A 19632-nucleotide genomic window follows, 5' to 3' on the forward strand; every position below is an offset into this window, starting at 1 on the left:
CAGAAATTAACAAGCGTCAAGGTAAGCAAGGAAATCAAGCAATGAGGGCAAATGCCGGAAGACGTAGGATGATAAACGACGGACGGCATCAATTTAACCTGATGTATACTTAAACTCACCATTCCTACTTTGAACAAGTGTGCCATTGATTCACTCTTAGGGTGGATGCTCCTTGCCAGGAATTAACCTGAAGCGGAATCTGCTGATTTGATATGCCCGGATATATTGGATGGTTATTTGATTAATACGACCTCAATTTTGGCGAGGGGAATTTAATGTGGGCCATGTGAAAGGTCTCTTTTATTTATTTCGCCGTATCTTTTGCCTAGGCCAGAATGGTCAAAAGGATAGCAAAGCTGTGGGGACAGTTGGCTTCCGGGGAACCGAACTCTATTTCCGCGATGACCGTTAAATCCGTGGCGTGTGTGACTGGATGGTGATCATCGTAGTATTTGCTGTACTCGGTTCTCCTTCAAATATAGTTTAGACGACAATTGATCTTGCCCCTCATTGGTTCAATGAAACGCCCAGCCCCTTAGTTTATCGAGGCTGGAGATACCCGAAGCCCCCTATTTTCTCAGGGACAGAGATACAGATACAGGGCGTTTACTATCTTCGTTGTACATTTTCGAGGTAGTAATAGAGAGCCCGTGTAAATTTACCGACGGAACATAGAGCTCAGACTCTTACCCAAACTCTTACTCATGGTGTCGACAGCTTCTATCATATGACCAAAGTTTCCAGGGGCCATCAACGGGGTAGACAAGAAAATAAAAATTTAAGCCCAACTGATGTTCCATGTCAAAGAAGCCCGTGCTTGGTCGATCTCACCATTGTGCCACCATCCGCGTCTCATCCTGCGTTCCGTGCACGGATGCGATGCGGCAATTTGCCCCCACAGGCTCGCCTAGTATCTGAAATGGCAGTTAGCAAACGCATTAATCTCCGTCAACGAATGAACGTAGTACACGGGTTGCAAATCATTAAGCTAACGCGGAGCAACTGTAATGTCTAGGAACATGATATTGTCGGCTGTATGTCGATATTCTTTGCTCGACCCGCATATGAGACAGCATGACTCAGGATCCGGAGATCTTGAACGGCCTCGGCTAGATACGTTGGACTCTCTTCCTGTGGGTCCAGAGAACGGTTGAGCCCGCGCGGGATAGGTTTGCCTCGTCCAGTGCCGATCTCAGTTTCTCAGTTCAGCTAGTATGCACATCTTTCCTGTTATGGTCAACAACTTGGACCTAGTCATGAGGACACGCCCCGTATTTCAGGGGTTGAGGTCGGAGAGTGGGCGTTTGTATGTTCGTGAAGTAGTAAGGAAGTGGGGAAACAGGACAAGGGGAATAGAAGTTCGTGGCCGATCGATCTCTCCGTTGTGCCGACTACCCGGCCCCTGCCGCGTCCTCATACTGTGTGCAGAGAACGAAACTAACCGCCTTTGCTAGATTTTCCCTCGTAGATGGATTCATTCAGGTGAGTACTTTCGTTCCAGTTCGTTCCCCTCTGCATCTTCGGCGACAGGGGTGAGCCAGAATGGTATGGGGTCCACAGAATGGGCGCCGATCACTGCATCTGAAGCGAGATCATGTCATGCCTTAGGCAAAAGGGAATCACGCTGCCATGAGCTATGTTATGTTAACCCCACATGCTGGAGTACGGTTGGCGCAGATTTTCTCATTTGATGGAGCTTTTGTGGGGAACGATTCAACATTATCCACATTACTATTTTCTGTATAGCGATATCAGTCATAGCCCAGAACAAGAGTGCTTAGTATGAGAACCGACATAAGAAGGTTACAGGTACGGTGTTCCCGGTACACACCTCTGTCCTGTCATGGTTCTCGGTCATTCCGAGCTCGATTCGCACGGACACTGACAAATCATATAGTTCTCATTCCACTTGTTAAATGAAAGTGCCAAGGTATGTGGCGGTATGTGCCCTACTATATTGTTGCTAGCCCTGGGTATCTCGTCCTCCTTCTGAAGCACCAACCTTTCGACATGTAGATCGTCCGAGTTGGTCCACCACTGAGTCCTCGCTCTCTGCCTTCACTGCGCAACACGCCTGGGGCGTCCTGGCTTTCCCCCACTGCTTGGGCTACCCCTGCGACGTTCAGCCGTGATGTCGATGAGTGAAAGGTTGATATCGAGAGTGGAAATGAGAGCGAGCTTTGCTGCTTCGCAGAGCTTGTAAAAACATTCAAGGTTGTGAATTTGCGCCGACGGATGAAAATGAGATCGCGTGCTGCGCCTTGCTGTCAGCCCCAAATGCGCCTCTATAATAGCGCCGACAGGGACATGGGGGAAAGTCTTCCCAATTGTTTTCCCTGCTGCTCTTCTCTCTTTCCTTCCTCCAGACTCGGTACTTTCGAACACTGCACGGTTAAAAAGATTTTTCTTTCTTGCCTTCGGCGCGTAACACAATGTACGCTTTCGTGTAAAGTAGTTGAACAATGAGTTTAGTTCTCACAACTAGTCCTATGGGCCTGTACCACTGATGGATGCCTCAACATTGCACTTTTTGCTGTTCATCTAACACAGCTAGGTTTTGGTCGCAGACAAATGAGTTATAGCCGGCCATACTCGTTAACCAGACTGCAAAATACGAGGGGTCAATCATGTTGCAAGAGCAAGTTGACGGCGCTTCGTTCTATATCGCTGGTCTCCAACCGATTCTCCGTTATGAAACCGTTATAGTAAGCAGATAGAACTCACTTCATGGTAATATTCACTACATCCTGAGACCCATTAATCCCTTCCAACTGGAAAGATGGAAGAGATCGCCGAAATTGTTCGTGAGATTGGTCGACAGCAGACAGACAATTCATACTACCGTACCTGCTACGGACTTCTCAAGCAATTGCAAGACATAGTGGCCCAAGCATCTGACGACCTGCGCTGTCTTCAACAATATGAATCACTATATCCATCAAATGATTTTCTGCCCATCCACCATATTGCTACCGAATTACAGAACGCGGTAGGAAAGCTGTCAGAGCAGGAAAAAAAGTCCCACTTAGCTTGGGAAAACCTCCGATCTACCACTTGAGTCAGCTGACAACTGTGAATTCAAGGAATATACATACCTTGGTGTTTGCGTATCCCCAGGCTACTTCCAACCCATATTGGGAAATTTGCGAATTGCGTGGATTCATATTCACGATCTGACTAGATCCACTACTCCACTTTTGCTCAGCCGTTTCCTGCCTTAGGCTAGATGATCTCTTTTGCCACTGTGTGAGCCCGTGCCTGGATGTATGTAGTTGATAGAGTGTTATCTTGGCACGTGTCCCTTCCCGATGTTTTCTGTTATTCTGAACCCGATCCCGTTGTAGCTCTTCGAGCTACCCCCTGCCTATAGCTCTGATCAATATGAACCCATTTACCGGATACTGTCTATCTGCTTGTCTGCCCTAACCCGCACCTTGGCAGTACGTATCTCCTACCTACACCCGAAGCTGACATCTCGACCCTGAAAATGATCAATCTTCCCAAACCATTGCCACCGCTCCAGGTCCGGCGACGTGGGGGCTGTTACGATGATGCCAAGAACGTTTCAAACAACAAGAGTATAGCATTTGAACTAGATTATCAAAGGTGGAAGGGAAACAGAAGGATGAAGTCAAGTGGAAGGTGATGAGTTGATGTATGCCTGCCATGTCATCATTACCCGAGCACATCCCTGAGGTCCGCCCTGCGGACTCTTCTCATCTGAGTTGCAACCCTTAATGTCACTAGCCCGTGACATACACCTCACTGAACACCACTCGGAGTGGTTCGAATACTATGTACTGCAAAGTGTTTGACTAGATTGAAGTCACCCAGAAATCCCTGGCTGGATCTGCTGAAGAAGTCAAGCACCTGAAACTGAGCTAGCCGAATCCAATATTGAACTGGCTGAATTCAGAGAGTCTGCAAATACCCGGACAGCCTCATCTCAAAGCTTGAAGCAAGGCTCTATGATGACGCCCACAAGAAAGCAACCGCGGCGGATCCACTTCATCTGCCCCGACAGCCGCAAGCCCTGGTATGATGACGCCAGGAGCGGCCGTTTTCCAACCCCCAGAGTCGCATGAGCTATGTGACTAACCACTTAAAAGTGGCCCAAATGCCCAAATCATGCCCCACATAAGAGAGAGAATCTGCCAACTGGATGACTATACGGACATCATGAATATCTTGAACCGCGCCTTTGGAGACCTCAACCGCGTTAATAACGCTCACAGTGAACTGTTCCGCCTTCGACAGCAGAACAAGGAGTTTGCCCCCTTCTACGCCGAATTCCAACGCCTGGCCCTCGAAGGGGACATGTCTGAGGACTCCCTGTCGCCCCTGTTCGAACAGGCAAGCAATCGTAAGCTCGGGGGTATGCTCATGCACAACGAACCCCCGAGCCGAGAGCATCACAAGTTCCCCGAGTTTCTCCAGGAGCTCGAGAATTGGCGCCGACACTACGAGAACGCCCCTCTGCACCCGAAAACTGCCGCCAACCGAGCTATTATGACTCCAATAAACAGTGGACTCATAACCCAGACTCAGTTAGAACCGCGGCCCCAGCCACCACACTCTGATGCTATGGATGTATCCCTGGCTCACGAGGTGTAGAGTGCTTCCGCTGTGGCTCGAGGGACCACCTTGTACGATCCTGCCCGCACCCTGCCCGCCGGCCAACCGGCCTCAGACCTATTTACACTGAGCCCACCGCCTCATTCAGACGAGCCCCATTCCCTTCTAAATCTTTCCGCTCTGTATCTCCCGACCTGCGAGCAAAAGGAGTGAGCCTGGCGCACGATCCGAGTCTTTGCTACCGCCGCCCAAGGACTGACTGTAGACGAAGAAATTCGCCGTCCAGACCTGATCATCTTGCCTGTTACCGTGACCATCCAAGAAAAGAATGTGTCCAGCTATGCGTTGCTCGATACTGGAGCTGAAGGAAAGCACGCAAAGCAGGATGAGCAGAAAGCAAAGAGACAAATAGAGGCAACCGAGCACGAGGAGGAAGAAACTTGACCTGGGATCCAACCAGCACCAATGAGAGAGATACTTGGCGGGAGAGTAATGAGTGTGTTTCTCGCTGTGATTTTTGCAGAGTCAACGTCGGCGTTGCGCAGCCGCGGGGTAGGTAACCCCTTCCACTCCTTTCCTTCGTTTCAGGGCATAAAACACACATACACACACACTGTATACGACTTGTAGATACGCTTCTTGATAATGAGGAAGCGAAAATCTTACGAGAAGTGCGGATTCGCTATCACTAAGCTTCAAACTGAAAATTTGACCAGGCCTAGAGAAATACGGAAGAAGATCGTGGATATGTGTGTCTATTGTCCGAGGGGCAGCATTATCGTGGACTTACCTGCCTCATCCAAAGGGCAGCCTTCTCGAAGTATTTGTGAAGGACGAGGGCAATTTCGATACTTTCCATACAGTATTTGATGGTTTTAGCTCAAGACTCAACCCAGCTCGTTGGGCCTGTGGTATGTCACCAGGTAGGAGATAAAGGGCTTGTGAGAGACGAGCGGGAAAGGAGAGTGTAGTCAGAAGAGTTCGGGGAAGGATTTCTGTCAGCAGAGTGGTGTAATTCATTTCGATCCATCCTGTCGCAGATTTTTAGCACTCTGCTCCAATGAGACGGGCTAGGCTTAAACCAGCCGGCGCCAAGTCAAATAACGTTTCCGAAGCTGTCTCTTGTAGCATGCATAAGCTGATTATATTGTTGAGAAGTTGAAAGTAGTGCGTATCGGGATGACAGAACAATAGAATGGAAACAGGTCTCTAACAGTTTTGTTGGGACAAGAAGCCCGCAGAACTATTCCTTAAAAGCGCATATCGCAATGTGGTGTGCAAGGGCCGTCAATATACATTTCCTTTCGAGCCAGCATTTTGTCTCCGTGTCTTAAATGCGTTTACTCATCACAATTTCATCGGTAGTAAGGTTAGCGGTTCTTGAGGTTATTTCTTTTTGTAGTGATTTGTAGTTTTAATATCCCTTCGGCATCCGGCAGAGAAAAATCACAGAAAGGGTCTAGTGGAGGCTCTGTTATAGTACGACTCTTCTAATCAAGAACATTCATAGCCTTCTTACTTACTGTACCTGTCGGGATATATCCGCTTGTGACTTGGCGGCCTGCAGTCGTATGTGCCGCTCGGCGTTGTGACCGCCGAGGGCCGGTGTGTCACGTGCGGGATCCAGGGGCATATCCCCCTAGGTCCCCTTAGACACATAGGCATAGATCAGTCAATCATTACAGAATACAAGACCATTGCGTTAAGCACAACTGTCCACTTAACTGTGTACACAGGACCTAGCTGGTGGTACCAACAGTACCTATCCCATATGACTCCTCTACTGGTTTTTCTGGCCTTAGCCACCACGGTCAATGCCTACCTTCAGGTATCGCGATTCGCTGAGGAGACTCTTAGTCTACTTGATAATTGGGAGATAGCTGGAAACATGACCAGTTCCGCACAGTATTATTTGGGCAGTCACGAAAGATCATTCTTGCTTTCCGAGGACTGCACGGGTCATTTAGAGACAGCTGTTATGGGTTGTTGGTATGCAAGTCCCAATAGCTAACAAATGACTGACTATTGCAAGGCATGTATGGCTCGAAGTTTTTGTGCAGCGAATTTTCGATCTCAGTTACAAATACAAGCACCGCTGCAAAAAGGCCCAGGATTGTAGCTTTGGCTAAAGAGCCCCAGTCTGGACAGCTATCCTCGGCTGAGTCAGGCTGCACTTGTTCTACTTCGAATGTCGTGTTGACGTTATCGTCCGCGTCAGCTACTGAATCCTCGGTAATTACTGCACCCGCGGTTAATGCAGTCGTTTCGAGTTTTAGACCTCCTGAGGTGACTGCTTCTCCGGTCCTCATTGAGTCTTCGACAGTACCACAATCCTCGGCAATTACTTCATCATTTGCCACTGCAGCATCTCCAAGTGCTAGCACTTCAGTGGGCACTACTTCTTTGGTCGCTATTGACTCTTCGACCACAATTTTCGGCAATCACTTCGGAGGCAAATACTCAGATTGCCCCCTCTGGGTCCTTGGTCGCACCGCAATCCCAGACTGTTACTAAGCCCCGACACACTGCAGCAACTGCAACTGCAAGCTCTTCAGGAAGAGATTCCTTAGCAACTGCGACCATCTGCATTATCAAGTACGTTGATCAAATGTAGACTTTGGCATGCTCATAGAAACTAACCAGCTTTACAGGACTGCGGATTTAGTGAATGGCCTCTGTTATTGCTTGGATCATCAGACTATTAGCCTTACAGACGGTGATTGTCAACCCGTCGCCTGAGGGATCCAAATTGTATTTTGTCCTCGTTGATTGCGGCAAATACGGTACCGAGGTGGCCATGCTAGACAGGGAATCTTAATATACGACAACGCCTGAGATGGATCGTATTCTGGAAGCTTACTCCCGAACCTAATCCACTAGAAGGCCTCGGGGTCTCAGTGATGATAACGGTCACGGATCAGCTGCTTTAGATCTGTCCAGTGTTTCAAGATTCATCGTACTGAAAGCATTCGTCTCCGGGAATGGTGAATAATATCTATACTTGAAGCTAGATACAAGAAGTAGGAAGTACCGGGCTGTAGCTGTCTATAGCATTCAAGATCAGTTGATCAAGGAATTTTCTTGCTTCAACATGCCATGAGTTTCTTCTCAAAAAGAGCAGTCACTGAAAACTATATCATGCCCGAGGAGCCCCGCAATCGACACCCACGGCTAAATCCCGCCGCTTCGATGCCAAAAATCGAGCATTCCATGTCCAGTTTCTATCTTCTCTAATTTTAAGATTTAATATATGCCAATTAATTCACTGAGATAGATATAATCTGGACTGAAATAGTTAAATCTACTCTGTTGACTAGTCCTCTCTGGCTAAGCAACACATACTACCTGTTACGGTCATTGGCTACAAAGGGAAAAGAAATCAAGAAGGAAATCGGCTTGTTGCCGTACTGCATCAGTGTGTGCTGGCCCGTTCATTCGTGAGGCAGTGGTAAACACCGTTCGTCCAAGAACGAGCGAGGATCTCCGGTTGTTCAGTCTATATCTAGAGCCTACCTTAGAGTGGCAAAATAAACTTTCCACCGAAGCCCCAGAGTGCTCCGGCCAGACGAGGGCTCACGATGGGCCTTCCGATATATCTGGTAGCGTCTCTGTGCTTTGTGAAAGCCCACTAACTTCTGAAAGTCCAAAGATCGAAGACGAGAAGAGGCGCAATCCAAAGTCCACCGTTGATGATGCGCAGCACAATGAAAGATCTGATTTTGCCTCTGTACTTTCCGGGGGCATGCTTACTCCTGAAAGTAATGATGAAAGATGGCGCAAGCAAAAGATTACCGAAGGCGCTCCAATGGGGTTAAGATACGCAAAAGGTTCAAACAAATCTACAGAAGAGCGCAATGCTGTATAATTGACCTTCAGTCAATCAACCGGCTAGATTCAGAACTAATCTAATGTTTTCATAAGAAATCTCTTTTGTTGCCACACAACTTCGTCGGTTTTTGTTTGTGAACACCCGTGAGCCGTCGAAAGCAACACTAATGCTGCGGCTGTTTTGACTGGAACCAGTGCCCAGTCACGACGTTCAGAATTAAGCTTTTACAGACCAGATACGCAAAATCCAACTTACCACTTACAAGGAAACTTACTTTCTCATCACTGCGACCAAGACAACACAACCACGGATCCGGTTGGTAGCCTACCATTGTGTCGCCAATGTCTGTGCGTTATTCCAAATACCCACCTGTCCCGGCAGCACCTCCTGATCTTGAATAAAATCGTCTGTAGGGCCGGGAATTCAGTTGGCTATTCATCTTGAGGGTACCAATATTACGTCATGATCCGCAATGAGATAGTTAACTACCTAGTTATACAAGTATCTGTTGGGTGCCTTATTCTGCCTTAGGCGGCAGTCCCACGTGGGACAGATCCAGATAGTAGATAGTAGCTAGATAGCTCTCTCTCCCTCTCCGTTCCTTTGCTGCCAGGTAGATTTACTGTACTGTTTCTCCATCTCTGGATCTCCGCTACGTAGATTCTCCATCAGTATCTCCTCGTATATGGAGATCCTATTAGTCCTTGGAGCAGAGGAAATGAGCTTGCGTCAAATCTCCTCTCCACGAACACGACAATCCTTTCTGAGGCCATGTCACTACTCTATGGAAATAACTGCTTTGACTTCGTCTCATTGAGTCCTGAAATTATGCCGGACTTCCTTGATGTTACAGTATGTGTGTGTGTGTGTGATCTCATTTACCCTGACCCCTCGCGAACGATATGCAGGATACAACAACTATATATCTCCGTGTACGTACCTAACATGTAGAGTGTTCCACTTCCTAAAACGTACTTAGAACCTCGTCAAGGCCTATCGCGGCCTAATTACCGTTCCCACTGTTAGGCTTCCCTCGTAGCGCGCGACCACAAAACCTTTGTGACGCCTCGGCGAAGTCCAGCACGGCATTGACCGTCCTGGCTCGCGAAACGGTGTCTGGTTTACCTCCCTCACCTTGACTTGAGCCTCCCAGCAGACTCGGTACTCTATTGAATGCATCTCCAACTTCTCTCCATAACTTCCTTCGAAGTTCCCTCAACCTCGGGCAGTCCACCAACACGTGGGTGGCTGTTCCTTGCGCGCCGCATACGCACAGGTCATCGTCACTGTGGCCAACCTTCTGCGGTAGCTGGATAGCCAGTTGTGGCCAGTGCGCAGCTGCATCAGGAGGTATGCGCGGTTTCCTCGGCAGGTTCCCGTATAACCTCCTCGTGTACTGTAACTAGCCGGTAGTGCGTTGTCGACCTTTCGTAAGGGACCACCCTTAGTGGACGATTTCCATTCTTGCTGCCACTGAGAGTAGATGCTCCGAACGAATGTGCGCTCTCTCTCTCATGAGAAGCGGACGGGATGGGTTTTGCACATGTGTGTGAACGCAGGAGTAAGATTGGTCTATCTACCGCCCTACTTGCCGGTCTTGAATCCGATTGAAGAATTTTTCGCTGAGCTCAAATCCTCATTAAACGCAACTAGCCAATATGACATTAAGGGCCCTCTGGTGCTGTACAGACCCATGGCTGTTTTGCCCAAGATGCATTACCAATGGTATCTGAAATTCACCATCTACCTCTCATAGTATGGGGATTGGGATGTTCCCGGGGTGGAGGAGTGTTGTTGGTCTCTGTAAATAACATCTGTTTACATGTATCTCTCCGTGGTCCACATTTGCAGTACTTTCCGTGTCGTACTAAGTAAACAAGCAAATGACTGAAGTCTGCCATGGCTGGTACATAACTGGAGCTGGATTAAATGACATGAGTCCCGATTTAGGATTCTACGTATGATAAGGGAGCGTTGAGGTCTAATCCTTGACTTATGCACGTCACACTTTCTAAGGGCATGTGTATCGTCTAATTCGGCAAACAAACTGTAATAAAGCAACTGCTTTCAAATCGCGTTCAAATGAATTACTCAATTCTATACGTGAGGGCGGAGGAATGATGCGGTCGCTGTCTAAAAGATAGTGACAGATCACATCCGCTCTTGTATCTTACCACCGACCGAGGTTATAAAACCTGGCCGACCTGCACCTGCTATCAAAAATTCTAACCAGGCAACGCGGTTACCATGCCCAACTCCGAGCTTCACAATCTACGCGACTCTGCAGTCATCACCATCATCGACATTTTCGGATTGACTTACTTTGCTCTCTTTGTCCTCCAATATCTTCTATTCCATTTCCCGTCATCTCCAGATGCGATCATCAATTCACTCTCTGTGATCTCTTTTAGCGGCGGTGGTCTATTATGGTACTTGTCAAGCCTAATTTACCGAACGATATCTGCGTTCCAGGGAGCCGGTGCAGCCCACTGGCAAAAGCTCGAGTTCGCTGGGGCTTTGATCCTTATCTGGGCGTCAACGGTTCCAGCTGTGGTATTGCAATTCACCACACAGCCTTCCATCCAGCTTGGCTATGTGTTCGCATTTACCCTAGTCGCCGTTGGAAATCTGGTAGACTTCCTAGTTTGCGATCCCACTATCTCTACGGCGCGAATGAGGTTTCCTTACCATTGTGTCTCACTGGGTCTGCTTTCCCTGGTTCCAACGATCCACGCCCTGACCGGGACGCTGCCAAATCCCCCGCCGCTGGCGACCCAACTTGGCCATTTCGCAATTTATACTACGATCGGTGCTGCAATCTACAGAATCCAACCACTTGAGACTATTGGGGTATTCAGTAGTTGGCGGTCTAGCCTCTATTTGATGCACTTGATTTTGGCATACAGTGTTGTTGGTTACTCTAGAGTCGTATTGGAGACGGCACTAGGCTCTGCCACTTGATTTTTGGTATGTGCATTGAAGAACGAGAGATGGTATATTTGTGGAGTTTCTGAGTTATGTATGAAAGGACCAATTCGGATGATGCGGCTTGGTTCCTGATTGCACCAGGTTTGTATCCCGACAAATATGATTTCATGTCAAATTTTGCCTTGTTACTGAGCCGTTCCTAGAACCCTTTGACCATTGAATTTAATTGTGACAATATAGTGAGCTACAGTAGAATTCGAAATCAGTTTTAACTCGACACTCTTGCGACTTGATTCGCGAAGCCTAATCTGAAACACGCTAGTCCACATTTGGAATAATGATAGATCCGCGATTTCCAACAATAGACATTGTATTTTACATGACGAAGGTGGGACCCTGGCTTGTGTATCTTACTCGTAAATGCCATACAATAGTAATTCTCTGCCATACCACCCCCTCAAGCAGGAGGCATCTTCACCCGACTATCTCTCTATAACGTCATAATCGACTTCACAAAATGGCTCCGAGACTTCCACTATCCAAGCTGCATCTCATCCGCGACGTGATAGAGAGCCAGTCACTTGGCACATCTAAAATGGCTGAAGAAGCAATTCAAGTAAACGGCGCCATACGCATCTTTAGATATCTGGGAATGTCAGTGAGGCCACAATCAGCGCCACAACTGGCTCGTACCGAATAGAGAGGCCGCTTCAAATATTCTGAGGTTCCTTCAACCGTGAACGTCTTTCCGACGCCGGGTGGGCCACTAACACGGGTTAGGACGGAAGCCACGATATAGTACATAAACAGTTTGCCGACATACTCCAGAAGGATGTTGAGGCCTTGACCTTTTCCATCAATTACGTCGTCAAAGGGTACTGTCGGTATCAGACCCAAGCGGGTTTTCGCCATTGATAAGAGGAGAGTCTTGCTTTCTGGCGGAATTTGCAGGCAGTCAAATGATTCCGGTGACCAGCTCACGTCCCTAAGAGATACGGTATAGACAAGCTATCCGGCATTGAAATGACAGGCGCAAGACGGCTCATGTTCCATTGACTTAGGACAACGAGGATCGCGACTGACATCCACTGTTGAGTGATTTTGTTCAATCCACAATTATGAGCAAGACTTGCGGCCTCCCATCTCCATGGGCACTGCAGCAGAGGGTGAGGTCGCTCCGTGATGTCCACGTTGATCTATTGACAATGCTTCCGCTTCTGACGTGCCAGTTCAACCTCCAATATGCTGACCTGTTCTCTAAGATCAAAAGCCTGTTTCTCTGCTGCTTGAAGCCAACGATTTTGGTATTGTAACTGCGTTTCGAGGCGTGCTTGGACATCCTTCCTCATTTGTAGTCTTGATGTATCTGTCTCTTTCTCTCTAAGGTGGCCTGGGGTGGAAAACACCCCTAGATCCCGCACGTGGCCTGCGCAAAAGACCTATCCTTTCAGATCTTTTGTTTGCTCGATGTTAGCTCTCCGAGGTGGTCAACATGGCGGACGATTTATAAAAATACTATTATCCATATTCCATCAGGGGAGATTAGCCGGTGTCCTACAGCGAAGTGGCTTCGACCTTCCATGTGCCTTGGTCGACGAACAAACTAGGATGGCAACAATGTCAGGTTCGTCAACGTCTACTGAAATGGCTACTTCAGTTCAATCGAGTACGACTACGCCAGGGTCGATCCGCCAGATGAGAATGGCAAAACGGAAGGAGATTGAAGATGCTTCGTCTCCTTTTAAGAGACATCAACCAGACCGTGACGCATCGCCGACTCCCACTAAAGCATCGAATCGAAAGGGGAAGGGGAGAGCTAGGCACCAAGCGGAAAATATTGAAGGTCTGTATTTCGATTCTGATTGATATAGTGGCTGTCAGTCTGACTTTATAAACATGAACCGTCTACTTCGACCGGTGAGCATTATTCTGATGACGATCTTACCTCGGTGGAGGACTCCGACTTCTCTGCTGAAGATGGAACACATGTTGATGGTCTGGAGACTAACCCTTTCAGGTTGATGGATAATACCAAGCACCTAGATGGGTTTCCGGCGCCGGCTGTTACTGTTTCTAAGCCTAAAAAGAAGAAGACTGTTATACTTGCGCCTAACGAAGGCAGTATTGCTTTAGAATTACCGCAGGTATCCATGTAGAAGGTGTAATGCCCAGCCGCGCGTAGCGCGGCGTACAGAGTCTAGTAATTTAGATACCCGACGAATGTGGGGCTTGGACACAGTAGGGGTGGCTACCACCCTGACAAGTCATCGCGGCTCCGCAAGTGATGCGAGGAGTCCATCTGTCGGTAAGGCATTGTTCGAGGATGCTTCCGTTGCATCGCCATATCCCTGTCGGGCAAGGACGGCTCAGGCGGCTGTCAGTAGCACCTGTGCACGTCCCTAACGTCGGGAAACCGACGGCATTTTGCACTGGATCGTCGTTAACTGGCGTATGGAGAAAGCTGGCAGCGGAAAGAGATGTGGACATTACGAGCGCAGCTGACGAGGTCGTCCGCTCTTCACTAGCCTCCGCGGGTGCCGTTTCGAAATTTACACCATCCGAGAAGTTATAGATCGTGTCATCCACAATTTCCCAGGCAATTTGAATGTGACCGTCAGCACATGCAGCTCCTCCGGACAGCTCTTCCAGGACAGAGTAACTAAAGTCGAGACCGGGGGCGGCGACCGCATTCCAGACGTCACTTGAAGCCGATCCTCCTGCACAACGCTGACATCCATCGCCGATAAAGAGCGGTAGGTTTGACTGCTCGCCATTGACGGTGACGATAACCCGCTTTCCGCAATACTTTGACATGTCCAATTTAAGCTGGCTATGATTCATGGCAACCACATAGTTCGAGTTCACGTGGTTCAGTGACAAAGCATTCTGCGAGCTACACTCCAGAGGGCTCAAATTTTGAGCCACAAACGATGTGTCGCAGGCCTCCACTTGCCTCACATCGTAGTAGTATGTTCCAAATCCGGTCCCTCTGAACATAGTTCTCTGCGCACTGACGCCTACCAAGAAAAGCAGACTCACTAAGGTTCGAAAGTTCATGATATCGAAATCGGATTGCGAGCGAACGCAGAATGAGATATAGGCACTATATACTTGGGGAATTTCAACACCATGCCGCTAACATAGGCCCGGTCTCATAGCGTTGAGCGGATACTTGTTTTCTAGGAGTAATCGAACCACAACATTTGAGCGATGTAAATCGATATCAACGTCAAAAACCAAGCGCGGCCCTCATCTCTGTTTATCCTTCAAAGAGTTTTTTTTCATTCACCACATTGCCTGGCATTGTGGTTGAGAGCATAAAAGTCCTGCTTTACATCGTGGTCGGCCGCCAGCCTCATTTTGCAGATATGGTCCCCGTCATTGTATCTGACTCCAACAGGTGGGGAAACCTACTATACTTTGCTGCTGGCGACCCATTGAATCCGGAAATGAACTGGGCATACAGAAATGATCATTGTCAATTACATTTAGATCTTACCAGGTATAATTTATTTTTCAAATAAACTACAGCCAATGTGGTTATTCTGACTGATTAACAGGGGTGGTTGTTAGCCTCATGCTGAATCGTCCAGAAACACCAATAAACATTCCTGAGTATCTAGTCTCAAGAAAATTTGTTGAGATCGAATTTAAGTAATGGAACGATCGGCTTGTACCAGGCGATACACGATGCACTCGGGTGCTCTATCGAAGCTGTTAGTCCGCAGACGTTGCGCGAGTCTGATGCAGGCCCCTATAAAAGTATTAGCGACGAGGTGAGCAACCAATGTTTGCTGGGCTTCCCAAATGCTGAAAAACCCAAGCAGTCAAGCATATCGAAGCTTTCCGAGCCACTCGGGACAGCTTTGGAGAATCATTCTTTCACGGCCACTATTCGACGACTCGAAGACGCAAACCGGGAACTTACTGCTAAGCTTGAACGCGGCCAAATATGTTCAGAGGAGTTACTTGAGGAAAGGCAGCAGTGGGAGGCAAAGTATCGCCGGATTTATGAGGCTCTCGACAATAGCAAGTGTCGAGAATAGTGGGTCATGGTCATGTATATACACTATTCTAGATAGGCTTTAGCGCATGGTGGAGGTGATCCCCGCTCGGCAAGCGAGACACACAGTGTCTCGTTCCCGAGTGCTCGCCTCCAAGCTCGAATATAAGCTGCAACGGCACCATACGATAATGGTATCATACATGATCATACCTGTTCTATGTCACTCTGAAATTACAGATGTTCCAAGTATTGTGGCTTATCTGTTTCAAAGCGGTGGCTGTGCAGGTTGAATAAAACCACTGTAATTACCTCACACCGGTAAATAATGCGCAATTGTATCGAATACAAGCCCAGAACATAGCTGACTAACCTGATTACCGAAATGGCCAGGCTATTTTCAATAGAGTCTCAAGGCGTAATTGCGCTTTCACGCGTCGATTTTCCAGGTTCTAATATGTCTCCTGAGATGTCCTAGGCATCTGGAAGTAGGTTGTCGCGCCTTGCCCATATATCTCCTGTTTTAGCCAATCTCACACACTAGACTGCACCGGGGGCTGTGCTTCGGAGAATTATGGGGACAATTAAGAAGGGATGCGAACGTTACGAGAGTATTCGTTATCGTAGTGGTGATAGAAGGGGCGAGGACTCATTTTCAAGTGTATGTGTGGCATCTTCAAACTGTCTCTTTCGGGTGCGGAACTCCACCTGGGACCTTCTGATCCTCGGAAGGAGTACTATTGTACCATATAAATCTCATCTAAATAAGTAACATGTAAACCAAGTTCGTGAAAGGCTCAGATATCTCACAGACATTGGTCTCTGTTGATGCCTGGCATTTGATGGAGAAGAACGGGCGTCGCGGATCAAACTCACTTGCGTGGAAGGGACTATCGTTGGTTCAGCTCAATCGGGGGAAGCACACCATTCGCGTCTGGGTAAATGACAAAAAGAGCATGTGCAAGTACTGTGGGCTTTAGTACGTGTAATCAGACCGAAAAATCAAGCTAGGATCTGTTCTCTCTCAAATCTCAATGGATTTTACGCTACTAAATTCAGTCAGCCACAGGCCCCTGCAAATTCTCGCGCTCCTCCTGGTAGAATAGTGAGAGTCACTTACGTCTTCCCATAGGTCTTGGCCATATATAACAGATTCAGAGCTCAATAATATGCAAGAAATGGTCTTGCAACTCTAATCGGATGGAATAATTGGATATCTACCAGGTCGGCGGTTTCCTTTGCAGCATCAGAAAATCTGCACAATAGTTAGGTTTTTGCTCTGGCTGAGGGGCTGGAAAGAGACAGACCCCGGAATGCCGACGGTCGCTTGAGCTTATGAGCAGTCTTGAGGAGAAATGCTTGAAGCTTGGATATGTTCACTCTAGGAGGGATCAGTGTTTCTTTTATATACTTTGACTCTCAGCATTATCGGCCAGTCCCCGCAAATACCAATGGGCACCAGCACTTGAGCTCCTAGGATCTATACTCATCTCACCAATCATATTGTCGTGGCACGGAGGGTCTGGGAGCTCCTAAGAAGACCTATTAGGCTTCATTTAGTTATGATGAGGGATTTTCTAAGTGCTAGTTAGAATACCAGGTAAATGAGGAGGCACAAATTCCGTCATGGGCAGGTAGATCATCCAGTAGCATGACCGGTCTAGAATATTTCTGCGAATGTCCAGGTCACTAGAGCTGAATTCGTACTCCTTTGTTCCTAGGAGCAAGTGGCGGCAGCAAGAGCGATAGTCCGTTAGGAATCAAGAGGAAAAAAGAATCAGAATAAAACACTAAATTGGATTTAAAAACCATTTGACTGGACTTTACTGAGATATTCCTCAATATTGTAGAACCAAAAATAGGGGGTTGGATATTTCCCGCAACTATGTAGAGATGTGAATGCGAGACTTGACGAGTTGAATAGTGGCATAGCCGCAGAATAGTAATGCCAACAAATGCGGCCCCACTGTGCATATGCCTCCCAGCTAGAGGCGAAATAACCAGGATCGACCGCCACATTGATGACGCTAGCCTTTCGTTAAGGGGACAACGGTCAAGAGTGCTGGGTGAACGACTGCATTGGGATGGGGCTAGCGTGGTGCATTTTATTGAGGTGAGCTGCTGACTTAGCTGCTCCAACTTTGCTCAGGCGACGCTCAGTGAGCGACTTCATCCGGCTTATGTAATGATCAGGCGATGCTCAGTGAGCAAGTCAGAGTACTCAGGTCACGCTCAGTGAGGGGGATCAGGCTCCTCAGTGAGCAAATCAGAGTGCTCAGGTCACGCTCAGTGAGCGAGTTCACCCGGCTTACGTAATGATCAGGCGATGCTCAGTGAGCAAGTCAGAGTACTCAGGTCACGCTCAGGGAGGGGGATCAGGCTCCTCAGTGAGCAAATCAGAGTGCTCAGGTCACGCTCAGTGAGCGAGTTCACCCGGCTTACGTAATGATCAGGCGATGCTCAGTGAGCAAATCAGAGTGCTCAGGTCACGCTCAGTGAGCGAGTTCACCCGGCTTACGTAATGATCAGGCGATGCTCAGTGAGCAAGTCAGAGTACTCAGGTCACGCTCAGTGAGCGGGATAGGCCCCTCAGTGAGCAAATCAGAGTGCTCAGGTCACGCTCAGTGAGCGGGTTCATCCGGCTTATGTAATGATCAGGCGATGCTCAGTGAGCAAGTTTAATGATTATGTAATACTCAGGGACGTGCTCAGTTTTACTCAGTGAGCAAAAAGCGGCTAGGGGTGAGCACTAAAGCGGAAATGGAAAGCCATGTCGGGCGGCCTAAAATCTGGTGTATATGTAGTTTGACTACCTGGAGAGAGTTCAGGGGGTGCGAATGTTGTGGCCTGAGGCAACAAAGATTCAATCCGCGGATTGTTACTCCTAACAATAAAAGTTCACAGCGCTGGCATTACATGGACATCTAATCATGAAAACATCGATTACAAAGGCGGGCATTGACCTGCAATAGCCATAGAAAGGAAGCCAAAGGAAACAAGGAGATCACGCCGGGACGAGGCCCATCAAAGACAATCCTTCTGTTGCCACCACCCTAAGGCGGTCCAACTTCAGGGTGATAACGTCGTCAGGGTTCCTTCCCGGAAAGGTTGACGTAAAAAGCATACGCCTGGTGAGTCTGAACTCTTGAGTCTGGGATTGGGGAGGGGCTGGGAAAACAAGCTCTCGCTGGCGCATAACGGGTGTCCCGTTCACATCTGGGGTGTATAACTCCGCCATCCCCCCGACCCGGTTGGTACCAGTGATTGTCTGCCACTGCAAGATGATAGTGGCGTTAACCGCACCCGCGCCGCCCACTAGCCAAAGATTCAGATCACCTAGAAGCCGAGGAAAGGATTCACTCCAGCCCGATTCCATGACCAGAGTGGGAAGTCGCCGGTTATCCGGGCGGATCATAAAGTCTGGCTCTTTCCGTGAGCCTGCATACGGTGGGTACAGAAACTCGATCGCTGTAAGTTGTAAGGATGGTCAGCCACCTTATGAGAATGACGGTGTGTAGACTTACTGGTTCCGACTTGTGTCTGCAGATGAAGAAGCTCGTCAAAGGTTAGGACGCCCGAGGCTAGCCATCGAGCCATCTCATCTCTCACCATACTTGGTGACAATCGTGGATTTCAGTAGGCATTATACGGATCCACAAAGTTCGGATGGCCGCGTTGTAATGTTTCCTGTAGAGTGGGCATTTAGTAGAGCTCCAGGCCATCGATAGACTCGTCTAACCTTGCAGAGGTCTGCTCGTCGAGATACTCGAAAACAGAGGACCCCCAAGCTGGTGGAACCTGACTGTATATGATCTCTTCGTGATTTGATGCGGATCAAATTGCTTGCAGCACATGCGTATGAAAGTCTGTCTCGGTGGTAAGGTCGGCCGCTGAAAAGAGTTGCTCGGGCGTATGCGATAGAAAGCTGCCTTCTTGTGGAGGCAGTCCTTGCCTTGGAGGAACCATGTTTTCTAACGAAGCAGGCGTGAGGATCCAAACGAGTATTATTGGAGGTAGCTGTTGTCGAGGGGATGAGCTGATCGGCGTAGCCACGTAGGAAGGTGGACAAGTAAAGTCAAGGGATGAGCTGATCGGTGTAGGAAGGTGAACAAGTTACAATGAACAAGTAAAACCAGGAGGAAAGGGTAGGTATACGAGAGAGGGTGACGAAACCTGTGACCACGCTCCCGCGCAATCGACCAGATACTGACTTAAACCTTAAGTCCGGGCCTATGTCAGGTGTCTCTGTATTTCTAGTTGCACGGTGATCAAACAGTACTTGGGAAAGCCCAGATAT

General features: G+C 48.3%; 4 protein-coding genes across 4 annotated transcripts; 1 reads left to right on the plus strand and 3 right to left on the minus strand.

Moving 5' to 3' along the window:
• Window positions 1-10651: 10651 nt before the first annotated feature.
• On the plus strand, window positions 10652-11365 carry N7515_004658 (Hly-III-related protein; the record flags this gene model as incomplete). The annotated part of the gene is made up of 1 exon (XM_056665402.1): window positions 10652-11365. The coding sequence occupies one exon, from the start codon at window positions 10652-10654 to the stop codon at window positions 11363-11365; it is 714 nt and encodes a 237-aa protein (XP_056522352.1).
• A 579-nt stretch (window positions 11366-11944) lies between these two features.
• On the minus strand, window positions 11945-12244 carry N7515_004659 (uncharacterized protein; the record flags this gene model as incomplete). The annotated part of the gene is made up of 2 exons (XM_056665403.1): window positions 11945-11968; window positions 12026-12244. 2 exons carry the CDS (start codon window positions 12242-12244, stop codon window positions 11945-11947), a joined length of 243 nt encoding a protein of 80 aa, XP_056522353.1.
• A 1352-nt stretch (window positions 12245-13596) lies between these two features.
• Window positions 13597-14329, minus strand: N7515_004660 (RlpA-like double-psi beta-barrel domain-containing protein; the record flags this gene model as incomplete). The annotated part of the gene is made up of 2 exons (XM_056665404.1): window positions 13597-13697; window positions 13747-14329. The coding sequence occupies 2 exons, from the start codon at window positions 14327-14329 to the stop codon at window positions 13597-13599; spliced, it is 684 nt and encodes a 227-aa protein (XP_056522354.1).
• A 4010-nt stretch (window positions 14330-18339) lies between these two features.
• Window positions 18340-18947, minus strand: N7515_004661 (uncharacterized protein; the record flags this gene model as incomplete). Its single annotated transcript, XM_056665405.1, has 2 exons — window positions 18340-18803; window positions 18860-18947. 2 exons carry the CDS (start codon window positions 18945-18947, stop codon window positions 18340-18342), a joined length of 552 nt encoding a protein of 183 aa, XP_056522355.1.
• Window positions 18948-19632: the final 685 nt, after the last annotated feature.

The sequence above is a fragment of the Penicillium bovifimosum genome, assembly GCF_028826915.1.
Source record: "Penicillium bovifimosum strain IBT 22155 chromosome Unknown utg000004l_segment0_segment0, whole genome shotgun sequence".
Lineage (NCBI taxonomy): Eukaryota > Fungi > Ascomycota > Eurotiomycetes > Eurotiales > Aspergillaceae > Penicillium > Penicillium bovifimosum.